General features: G+C 36.7%; 1 protein-coding gene across 2 annotated transcripts in view; it reads left to right on the top strand.

The window, feature by feature from the left end:
• Positions 1 to 10513, top strand: part of BTBD9 (BTB domain containing 9) — a 111987-nt gene extending 101474 nt beyond the window's left edge. Inside the window, exons 12-13 of one of the 2 annotated variants that reach the window (XM_056487080.1) lie at positions 559 to 579; positions 1265 to 10513. In XM_056487080.1, the coding sequence (XP_056343055.1) occupies positions 559 to 579; positions 1265 to 1369 (126 nt within the window). In that variant the 3' untranslated portion in view covers positions 1370 to 10513. The remainder of the gene's footprint in view (positions 1 to 558; positions 580 to 1264) is intronic. The other variant, XM_056487081.1, reaches the window with a different exon arrangement.
• Positions 10514 to 12659: the final 2146 nt, after the last annotated feature.

The raw sequence follows: 12659 nt of genomic DNA, 5'->3' as shown, positions 1-12659 counted from the left end.
TTTTATGTATGCTGTCAGAATTTGAATTAGCTAGCTGCATCCTCAGAAAAGACCTGGGGCTACTGCAAACATGTCCATGCAGATGTCTGCTCAATGTTCACTTGAGCAGGGATGGTCAAAAAGAATAATAGAATTTTAGGTTGTATTGAAGAAAAGATAGAAAATATAGTATTCTTTAGTCTTGTATGAATATTTACTATATCCATGTCTTGTTTATGATATTTGATTTTATATGATATATTAATTTGAAAGGGTCTGGGAAAGGGCAGTTAAGATTATAAGAGATTATCTTTGTGAGAAGAGCTTTAAAGACAAGAATAATAGAAGATGTCATAGAAGTATACAAAGTTAAGAAAATAAGTTTAAAATTAATTATTTAATATTCATCAACCTTTAACTTTTAAACTACAATGCATGGAAAAATAGCAAATTTAAAGCAGTGTAAGAAAATATTTATGTTTAGTATATGGCAAAGTTGTACAATTCATAGCAGTAAAAAATCATATGGAAAGAGGTTTTGTAACAATTTTAAAGAGTTCCTCCCCCTTCTTCTCCCAGGCTCTTCAAGAACAAGTAGAAGTAAGTAAAGTAGAAAATAAATTGGAAAAAAATGCTTAAACATGGTCCTCTTACTCTAAGATACAGTCACCTGTACACTGGTCCCAGGTATTGTTTGAATCATCAGAAAATGATCACTATTTCAAATGGAATTTCATCTGATGAAGCAGCAGCCACCTTGGACACTGAATGCCTTTCTACATACTCCAGGACATGTCTGTAGAGCTGCCATTGTTATTACAGCAGAGGGCAATCTTGAAATAGAATCGTGTTGGTAATGATTTAAATTTCATTTCTAGTGTGCATGAACATTCAGCCTCTTGAGGAAGTGATTAGATCATAAAATGTGTTTAAGACAATTAATATAATTGTTGTTATTATCAAATAGCATGTCATAGGTATTTCTGCTAGTTGGCAAAGAAAAAAATCATTTGCAAATATCCCTATCTGCTTTGGAACCATCTTTCTGATTTTTAGTGCCATATGCAAAGGTTGGTATAATTTGATGGCCTTCTCTTGCTCCAGTGTTGTCCCTGTCTAATGTTTATTGCCCATGAGTAAATGTTTTGACCTCATGGTGAAACATTCTGTTTGGCTTTGTCACTGATGTGGCCTGCAGACTTCCATATAGACTTCACCTTACTTTGGTCATGCTTTTGCCAGCATTAAATTGTTTTGCTTTATCTTCATTTTTTGTTCTCTCCAGGTGTTTCACTGTGTGCATTTTGAGTGCCCAGCACAAAACAGTACCCACAAGGACGAGAGTAGTAAGGAAGTAGCAACAACAGAGGTGGGGACTGGTGGACAGTAGTTTGTTTCTTGCCCTGTTGGAGCTGCAAGCACCTGGTTCCCTGCATCCCCTTCCTGGATCCACCTTGCATCCTCATGTTCATCAGCCATAAAGGAGGTTGAAGGGGAGCTTTTGCAACCCCACTGACATTCTATGAAGTTATTCAGAACCTTCTTGTGCTGGCACCTTCTCTTTCTTTGTGAATGAAGGGGACCATGTCTGAAAGCTGGAAGTATTGAAATGGAAAAGGCTTTCTCCCAAGGACATGAAGAAACTGTTTCACTCTCCTCGATATGTTCAAATCAGGCTGGTCTCCAAGGGGGGAGAAAATAGGTCTTCAATCTTCATCAAGTACCCCATTAACACCCTACCTCTTTAATCTAACCTAGGCAAGGAAAACAGAAGGAAATAAAAGGCAGAGCTACAGTGGAAATCTAAAATTACTCAAGCAGAATGGAAAGCATATAAAATAAGCATTTGTTCCCAGGAGGCTTTTATTAGCAAAAAAAATGTTTATGGAACACATCAGTCCAGAAAATATTTTATTTTTAAAGTGATTCTTCATCCATATTCCATTGTAACTAGTAATTTGTTTTCTAAATCATTTTGATTCTGTATTCCATTTAGTTTCTTATTTTTGGCTATAGCAAATGCTGTACAGTAGATTAAGGAAGTATCAGACATGCTTACCTGCTGAGATGCAAATTCTCTCATTCATCAGTGGGATGACAAGAAAAGCATTCATTATATCAACAAACTAATTAATGTATCTATATTAATCTTGACCTTAGTTGACTTTTCAAAGTACAAAATTGTCATTTCCTACATTCAAAAGGAAGTTTCTAAATCAGACATCTGTCTTGAAAAAAATTGTATTTTTTCACTCCTGAAGATGATTATTTAAATTTTGCCTGCCTAGGACAACTTGCAACAGAACATAAAAATGTTTGGTTTAGAAAAGTGGAACTCCATCTGGTCACTGACAAGCAGTTGTTCAAATACCAAAAGAAGAATTTGCAGATAATGTATATTTTTCCAAGAAGAGTTGTTTTACAGTCTGGAGCTAAAAATTCAAAGGCTGTGTATGCATTAACATTTCTCATGATCTTCATAAAATGTGATGCTTTTGCACCGTATTGTAAAAGATCTGGTTCTTACTTTACAGTCACAGAATTCATTATCCATCCATATCTGTCTGGATTACATTGCCTGCTACTTTGCTTGTTCTGTTTTCACACTGATGATGAAGTCTCTTAACTCTCCAGATCTGCATGACTTTTAGGAAGAACTCCATGTCGGTCTTTCAGTATGGGATAAAGAGATTTTGTATTAAGACAAATGCTGATGTAATTGGCAAAATTGATTAGGATGCTTGTTCCTCCTCACAAAGTATATTATATTGGAAATGTCAGCTAACCAGTTTTATGAACCTGGAATTTCCTGTGGTGATAAATAACCTTGTCAGCAGAAAACAAAGCTAGTGCAGGATAAATACGGTTTTCCTTTACATAACCATAGTGATAAAATGAGTTATATCAGCATAGCAAATTGTATGTTAATTTATCACACTACTTAATTTGAAATAATTTCCCTGTTGGATACTAGTTGTGCTAAACCCAAGAAGAAATATAATCAGTGGTAGCAATGAATCAGAGGATATTTCAAATATGAAAAGCATCCCTTTTCTTTCAAATAAAATTGATTAGGCTTTATCAATAATATTATAGTATTTTTCATTGCCAAATTACAATTTAGTTCTGATATTTGCATACAGTTCTCTCCCTTCCCACTGCTGTGTTCTGACTGACTGTTGGTGAAGATGGATACTCGCTGTGCTGTATAGAGCTTGTAATTCATGTGCCACAGCTGCCTTAGACAGTGTGGAGTTCTAAGGCAGGATACTGCTTGTGCCAGCCACCTCCCAGTCTGCAGGGCTGATTACCTTATGGCTTAACAGCATTTGGAGCATGAAAGAATTGAGACCAGCTACTGAGGACATCACTCTTATATTTATATATAAATCCAAAAACTTGGAAATTTTTACCTTTAAAACCAAACTTTTTCAGTTGCAATCCATGCTGTAACTACTGAGATGCCTGCAGCATGTCTTGCTTTTGACTGTGTGGCAGTGGTGGTATTTCTTTCCAGTTCCATCAAACAAGTCTGCTTTTCTCAAACTGGATAAACAAAGGGTAGAACTTCCTAGCTGTTAGTATTTAGTGGCCACCTCTGTAGAGAATGTTAAAAAAACTAAAATCAAAAAAGGTTGTGCCATCTGGTCTGAGCCTAGGCTCTCATAGAAAGAATGGAATTTTTCCATTTGTAATCTTTTATGTGCACAGTTAATTTTTATGATACAAATAAGTCTTGTAGGCTATAATGTATGGAGCATCTGTTTGATCTTGTCCTGTAACTCATTGTGGAACAGAAATGTCTTTATTTCCCATGACATTCACTCTCTGCCAATAATCTGGATGAACATATCTGAGATCCTGAAAGCAAAAACTCTGAGGTCCTACTGACCCTTCAGTTTCCCACCCCCATAAATCTATAGAAAGCAAAATCACTTTGCATTGTCCCTTCATGCAGGTGAACAGCAATTTTTAGTATTAGACTTCTAAGTCCTGCCACAAGCCCTTCACACTTTCAAGCTTTACCCTTTTTATTTAAAGATACAATGTTTACAGAGAGCTGAACTCCTTTGGGTCTTCCAATACTGCCCACCAACAAACACCCCTAATACCTGTATTGCCTAAAAGAGTCTCTTGTCTTAAACTTGTGTCACAATGTGTCGGTAGTGACAAAGGAAGATATAACACAGAACTGATTTGTGATTTTGTGTGAATGTTCTCATTCTTTCTAATTATTGTCTGTATTTATTGACTCCTGAGTTCAGATGGACTTCTTGTATATTCCTCTGAAGTTGTGTTTTTTTCCTTTTCTTTTTACCTTTGCTTTTCCTTTCAGTGAAAGTAAGTTGTGCTGTTGCAGCATAGTATCAGGGTTTATCAAAGTGATGAAATGCTGTAATTATTCAGAACTGTGTAATCAGTCTTACTCTATTTAGAACAAGGTTAGAGCAGAACTGACCAGGTACTCATTGCTTTCTTATCAGAAACTATAAAATAGACCTGTTGTTAGTGTTCTGTATAATGGAAATAACTATACTGACAATATTGAGCCATTGATTCTATTTAGTACTTCAGTATCTTTAAATTCTCCAGGACTCCTTTTCTCGATTTTACTTCCATAGGTTGAATTCAGGCTTAGACTTAATTCCCGTGGAGCTCAGCAAAGGCCTTTCTAAAATCTTTTTATTTAGTTAACTTTTTTCCAAATGAAAATAAAAGTTTTTTTATTCACAGAATGTAAGGGAAAATTATTATCTGAGGAAATTAATTTTTGAAGTGAGCAAACATTGTGCAGCTTGTAATTTTTCAAGATACTTTTCAAGCCATTTCCAATCAGCTTTAAAACAAGTTCAAATGGCTGTTAAATGGAATTACAATGAGAGAAGTTAATGCAAGTCTAATGTAAAAGATAATACAGAGGAGAAATCACTAATTTTGTTAGACTGAGAACTCTTCTTCATTGCAGTTTCCTTCCTTCAGAGCTCCATTTCTTTCTTCTTTTCTCCATGAAAATCATTGAGTCATTGATTATGACAACTCATATCAGAGCTCAGTGCTTCTCAGAATTGCTGAAAAATTCAGTTTAATGCATCTTCATCGTTACTAATGACAACATTAGAGAATTTTCAGCTGAGTACCTGACTTGATGAGAATTGGTTTCTATGAAAGAAAGCAAAAGAAGTCTGTAACTGTTTCAGTCTAATTAAATTTTCAGTACAAAAATTAGATGACAAAGTTAATGCCATTCTTGTCTGAGTGTTGTGTCTGGTTATAAAGTGACGCCCACTTAGAGACACTTAATAAGACATTAGCTAGAACTTTGATTTAATAAGATACAGATTGCATTTCTCTATGAAGAGAATTGGCTTATATTTTGACAGTTTACTGTCAAATAAACAAGTCAGTGCATTGGTAATTCTGTTGTTGTGGCTAGAGTAGTAAGAAAATATAGAGTCAGTAAGAGTTAATGTATCCAAGAATAAACATTTAGGCTTGTGTGTCATCATATCAGTTGCCAGAGGACTAAACCATGCTTCAGAAATAGTTGTAGATCCCAGAGGATACTTGAGGCCTGGTTTCCATCCCCATCTCTCAGTTAATGGTTCTATTTAGGTTACAATTGTTAGTTCTCTCTGAACTGATTGTTATTGTTGTCAGTTGTACTAGTTTACTTATATATATATATATATATATATATGTGTGTGTGTGTGTGTGTATGTGTGGAAGTTCCATAAAGCTTTGTTCAGGATACAGAAGGAAAGTTTCTGGGCCAAGTTTTAGGACTGCTTAAATACTTTTATATATATATATATATATATGTATGTATGTATATGTGTGTGTAGTATATGTGTATTAAATTGAGGTCATAGCAAATTATTTAGCTTGCATTTAGAATATGTCCTAAAGCTCCAAAATGAAGAACAAAATCTGTGCAGGCAGGTGTGAAATGCTGCTGTTGCGGTATGGCAGGATGCTGGTTGCTTTAAAAGTGCAAATGTCTAAAAAAGGTACAGGCAAACCAGTCCAAAGTTTTTGTCCAGTTGTTAAATATTGGTGATCTGGCTGCAGTGAGGTGTATACAATATAAAGTAAGTTAAATGCTCATCTCAAAGATGGTCTGAAGAACACATACTTCTCCTAACTACCTTGTCCGCCATGGCTTGCAGTGTTTACACAGTGAACCTTCACAGCACTTCTGTTACCTGCTGAAAAAAGCCCTGCAGTCTTTTTGGCCCTTGCCAAACTTTTGTTGCAAAGCTTTGGCTGAGGTAATGACAAAGTCCCACTCGTTTTCCACAGTGGAATCTGAGTCTGTGTTTGAATGCTTACATGGAAAGTTTTAAAATCACTCTGCAACTTTCTTTAGATAAAGAAAGCCCGAATTTAAAAGTGCAACATAGCATGAGGAAACTACAGGTATCTGTCATATGCCCACGTACTGACAGCCTGTGCAACCACACACCCATCCTATCATACTGTATGTGTTTAATTACTATGGTATGTCCAGATGGTGCAAGTGAAGAATGAGCTCTGTACACCCATGACATTATCCATTTTCACACAGACAGTCATTAGAGAAGTACTATTCATGATGATCCTTGCAGCCTAATACAATAATACAACTCAGTGTTCTGAAAAAATTATAATTGATTTTTTACATGCACATAATGGAATTGAAGTTCAGATTACTAAATATATGCATGAGTGGTGGCATCACCCTGCACAGGTATGAACATGCCCCTCTAGTGCCTCTTACTACTTAGCCCCTGGACTATCACAAAGGAGGAAAACTGCACTATTGATAAAATGAACATTTATCCATCCTTTCTGTACTTATCTTGGCACATCTATTCTCTCTGCAGCTGCTCAGTTAAACAAGTTTCTCATCATTTTCAGAATTATCCTCTGACTCCTGAAAACTGGCAGATACATAACAACTTCAGTCAATTATTTTAAGTGGTCTGAGGAATTTTCAAAATTAATCTAATAAGGTCTTTTAAATTCTGTGTGTCCAGAAAGTGCTGGCCAAGTCCTGAAATGCCAGGTGAGTTGGACAGTGTTACTACACAGATGAGGGTATCTAAACTATGTGTCCTGTAGTCCAAGTGAACAGTAGTTATCACAAAGCATCTTTCTGTAGAGGAATCAGGGAATCACAGAATGATTGGGTTGGAAGGGACCTCAAATATCATCACGTTCCCGTCTCCCTTCCATGACAGGGGCACATTTCACTAGACCAGATTGCTCAGAAACCCATCCAAGCTGGTCTTGAACACTTCTATGGATGGGCATCCAGATCTCTGGGTAACCTGTTCCAGTGCCTCACCACCCTCATAGTAAAGAATATCTTCCTAATACCTAATCTAAATCTACTCTCTGTCAGTTTGAAGCCATTCCTTCTTGTCCTACCACTACATGTCCTTGTAAAACATCCTTCCATCTCTCCTGTAGGCTCCCTTTATGTACTGGACAGCTGCAGTCAGGTCATCCCAAAGCCTTCTCTTTTCCAGGCTGAGCAATCCCAGTTCAGCCTTTCCTTCATTCATGTAATTTATGGTCTACATCACCTGTCTGTGTTGTCTCTCTATTCCTGACCTTAGTTGCTAGGTGATGAGTTTTGTGGTTGATACCTAGAATCCAATAAGTGTGTTTAACCACAGATGTCAAGAATTTTTTGTCTTTACTCAAAACTTTTAGCTTGTGCTTTGAAATGTAGTCAGGCCACAGAATTGGCTTTTGGACATCTTCTATAGCTGTCTGTTGGATTTGTGAGTTATCTTCAATTGCTAAAAGATGGTAAGATTCCTCTCAGTAATTTCTCATAGAGATTTGTCATGCTGAGAAATGGCTTTTGAAACAGTCATGGCAGGTTCATTGCTGGAGAACAGGGGCAGGTTTCTTCTGCTTCTGTGAACCAGGATCCTATTTGGGTTATTCTCTAAGTTTGGTTTTGCCATTTTTAATAACAAGGGTGTCGGTGTTGTGTGATCTGGATCTGTGTCAGAAATTGTGTCACTTATTCATTTTGAGAGGTAAATACTTAAAAGAATGTATTTATGCAGTAATACAAAGCTCATGAGGCCTGGATGGTTAGATTAGAAATATCACTTAAAGCAAGAGCTGGAGTTGCAAAGAGAGCAGTTTGGGGGAAAGAAAGACTGGTGTGCATATATAGAGATGGAAATGTATGTGTTAAGCAAGCTGAGTGACTATTTGCAAAGATGTGTTTCTACAGCAAAGATGTGTTTCTATAGCAAAGATGTGTTTCTCTATGGCCTTTTTTTGTTAAAAACAGAATTTTGTTAAGGAATCTATCACTCATCTGAATGTGAGTGCTAAAAGAGAACATAGGAAGTAAGGCTGTAGTAATTTTTATGGCAAGAGCAACACAAATATACAATTCTTGTGGTCTGAGCTAGTTCTGTTTGTCCCCAATCTTTCCGGCTCTTACTTTTTCCTAATGCTTTCCCCAACCTGCTTGCTGCTCCTTTTCTTTTCCTCCCTACAGAGCATCATATCACTGTTGCTGGAGTGTTCCCTGTAATTTTCCTCCATATTGTGATCTATTAAGGAATTTTAAAAACTTATTGATTTTTACCTCTTTATCCTACGCTGAATAAAATATCATCATCCCCTTTCATTCACATCAGACTCTAAGCTACCACTAGACTTGTGCAATGAGCAACATTTAAATTTGGCTCTCTATGGATGTGTGAATTACTAGTCCTTTTGGGCCTTGTACTTCTGTGATCTGTTTACAGTCTGTTACCCTGAGGACAAAAACAAGTAAGAAGTTTACTGTTGACTTAGGAAGTAGGCCAGGTTTTATGCTGGCTTACATAACTTAAGTTTAAATCTAAATTTTAATATTCCTTTCTCACCATGGTACATCAGATATACACTCAATTTGCTAGTTGTGCATTGTCCAAGGCATTAATTGTACATAACTGTTCTTTCCTAAATAAACTGCATCATCAAGAGTGAACCTTGAAAGAATTCATAACTTTTCAGTCCCTGTGTGAAAGTATTTCAGCTGTCCAGGGATCTGAACATCACACTGAGTACATGGATTCATTTTGTGAAGTACAGCATTACTTCACAATTTGGACCCCATGTCTATTAACCTTGTCCAGTCTCTCATAAAATGTTCCTTCCTTTTTGCTTTGCTCAATTTCACTATTGTCTTTGGTTTTCTTTCTTAAGTGAATGTTAATGTTGAGATCCAGGCTAAATAGAAGTTTAGCTTTTAGTGAACTTTTTCACTCATTCTCTGTCAGTGGCTCCTCTTCCTTGACAGACAGTGATTTAAATCCATTTTGCACTATGTTACCCTCCCTTTCTCTGTAGCAATTATAATTGTATCTTGAAATTTTTGAGCATTAAATTCCTTTCCTTCTTTCTCATAGAGTGGTTCTAAACTACCTCAGACTTTGTTGTGAACAGGTACGAGTTTCAGCTACAGTTTTTAGCCTTTATCATAGTCCTTGAATGTTCTTTAAGTGCATGTGTATGTAGCAAAACCAGCCTGCCAGACCCTGATTGCATTTTCAGGAATACTGTCCCAGGTGAGACATGTAATTGGGATGACCTCACAGCCACACCTGTTCAGGCTCTTGCTGATACCTCTTTCAAGAAAAGCTTTTCAGGAGCACAACTTCTGGAATGGGAAGTGCTTCAACTTTCTCTTTGAAGGGACATGATGCTGCCTGCACTGGATGACTTCCACCTCTCCATTATTGTGACAAGCATCATAAAACTGCATCATCAGGCCTCCATCCCTGGCTGCAGGATCCATGCTATTGCATTGGACTGTGCTCATCATATGAGAATAAACCCCACATGATGTGTTCTGATAACCTTGGTGTCATTTTATTGTCATTTTATACTGTGGCAGACATGCATTACCAACCCTTTGAGCTAATTAGATTTCAGGTTAAATGGTGGTTGCAGATTGTGCTGCAGTGACCCAGCTTATAACTTTGGGAATTGTCTGGTTTTGTAAGTTATCCATTGAACAACCCAGCAAACCTCATTAGTACTGATTTCCTTTTCACCAGCAGACATGCACATCATCAAACAAGCATTTTGTAACATGGAATTTTCTATGAGCATCTGGAAAAAGAAGCATCCCAATTATTTTCTTAGTAGCAATGTGTGTATTTGTAATGAAAGTTTTAGAATTATTAAACTGCTGTAAGCTGTTTTGTGCATGCTCTGGCATTGTATTAACAGTTTGTATTAACAGCTGATAAGCAGAGGGCTGTGGCAAACAAGGAAGGCTGGCTGTGGATTTTACAGTTTCAAAGAGCAGCAGAGTGCCAGAGTGGATGTAGGACCAGACAATGCTCAAAGCAAATCATAAAGTGAAACTGTTGTGCTTTGTATTTATTTCTTTGGGGATTCTTCTTCAAAGTATTTAACTTCACAGGAAAATAGAGAGTATATTTAAAATAGTAACAATTAGAAATACACCTTTTCAAGAATGAGAGAGGTGTGATTTGAAAAATAAAGTGATCTTTTGTGCTTAACTGCTTGTCTGTAGTTTTGTTAACATAATGTTAGAACTCATCTGATGCTGCTCACATATTGCATGTGTGAATAGAAGACTTTGATATTGATAGCACAGCAAGGAAGTTAATAACCTCATCATTGATATATTAACTCATAATGACACAGTCTTAATATCAACATAGAAAATGGTGGTGATTTTCACTGTGATTTTCAGGCCACAAGGCATCCACAAAGCTACTGCAAATGTTTGGACCAACAGGTGCTGGGTATTGCTACCAGGATGTGCTGCTACACTCTGAATGAGAATTTCAATTTATTTCACAAAAAAAAAAAGAAAAAAGAAAGTGGACAAATACTGTGATGCTTAGGATTCTGTTTCCTAAAAAACAAACCTCAAACCACTTGATTGTTTAGAGGTTTGTAGCTGATAAACCCCTTGATGTCCATCAGATTTCCATGAAAGTTGGGAGCACTGAATGTTTGATTCATGAATATTAGACCTTTATCTTCCTGGCTTATCAACCTCACATATTGAACAGAACTTTTGTAAGCCTTGCCCATCTGTCAGAACTTCATGCCCTAAAGCAGTGACTGTTCTCCAGTCCCTCTCTGTAACTATGCTACATTCCTCTTGTAATCTTCTAAGCATTTGTATGTCATGCTATTTCCTTCATAAAAGTACATAACCATTTTTACCTAGAAAATGGAGAGGTTAAACTCAAAAAAAAGATGATACTAAGTTGTAAGATCAAGTTGAGGTACCACAGCAAACCATACAATGCCATAATGTAATTAAGTCTAATTTATTTTGTGCCTTGATTAGTCATACAATAGTTATGTTTGACAGTTATTATTAGATTTTGAGAATAAAAATGAGATTTTTAAATGTTAGATCCTCCTGTTCATTTTAAGAAGCAGATGTGTAGATTCTGAAGCATAAGCTGCCACTTACCTCAGTTACTAAACTGTGATGTGGAAATACTGAGGCAAGGAAGCCTTACTTTTGAAATGTGTGCATAATCAGGTACAGGCTGAAAGTAAGCCAGAAAATGGTCTAATCCAGTTAATGAGAAGAAGCTCATGCTGGAGCCATCTGCATTCCCATGCCATGTATCCAAGTCAAAAAGAGAGTCAATGATTTTTACTGTCTTGACAAATCAGAGGCCCCTTGAGGCCTTTGGGAAATTTTCATTGCAGCCCTCAGCAAAATCTTGATTGTGTTCAAAATAATGCAATTTGTAGTGAGTGCTGGATTTATTAGACTAGAAGAAAAAACACATTAAAAATCACAGGGAGCAGGAAAAGAGGTAGGATGAGAACAAAGCCAAGAAGAAATATTCTTTCTGCTTGCTCTGGTAAGGGTCCAGTTTATCTTTGTGCTTTAGTAAAATTACCAGCAGGGAGGGCTCATGAAGGGGAGTGCAGACTGAAGTGGAAATGCTGAAGTGGAGTGCAGTCAGCACTGTCACTGCTACACCCTGAGGATTTATTTCAAAGTTGTTTCTAATTCTAAGTGATGGGCTCACTTATTAATGAGCAGTGGCAATTGAAGCTTATAACACCATGACACATCATTTCAGGAAGAGTTGGAAAGACTAGATACAGATCAAATCACAATCATTTTAACTTTACAATACAAAGCAAAATGCATATAAACATGATGTTTTTGTTGCTTATTCATTTTGTATTTTATCTTCTATTAACTGTTGCCTAAATATCCTTTTAGGCTGTGTTAATTAAATTAAACATCCTGGAAAGTAGTCAATGGTTGCCTCATAGCTCAAGGCAAAAAAAGAAATAATCGTATAAAATCTTATTTGAGTCTGTATTTCCATGCTTTGCCATTCTCTTTCCCTTTTTCTCATCCAATAATATGCTGACCTTCTGCAGCTGGAAAAGTGTGTAGGTTTTGCCTCAAAAGCAAGAACTGAGGTATAGAGATAAAAGCATATCCCTCTTAAGAAGAGTAGGCACATCACAAAAGTACTCCTTGTTGCAGCTGAGTCATTGGGAAGTGCCTGGCCTACGCAGTGCCACCTTTAGTCCTGTTTATGAAAGACTGTTCCTTTTTGTCTGCTTTTTAAGGTGGTAAACATTAACTTGAAGGTTGATGTTTAAATTGCTAGGTATTTTTCCTTGAAGACTGCATGACTCGGGGAGAAACTGAA

The sequence above is a fragment of the Oenanthe melanoleuca genome, chromosome 3, assembly GCF_029582105.1.
Source record: "Oenanthe melanoleuca isolate GR-GAL-2019-014 chromosome 3, OMel1.0, whole genome shotgun sequence".
Taxonomy (NCBI): Eukaryota; Metazoa; Chordata; class Aves; order Passeriformes; family Muscicapidae; genus Oenanthe; species Oenanthe melanoleuca.
The sequence above is the reverse complement of the archived record's forward strand: the minus strand, read 5'-3'. Positions and strand labels throughout refer to the sequence as shown.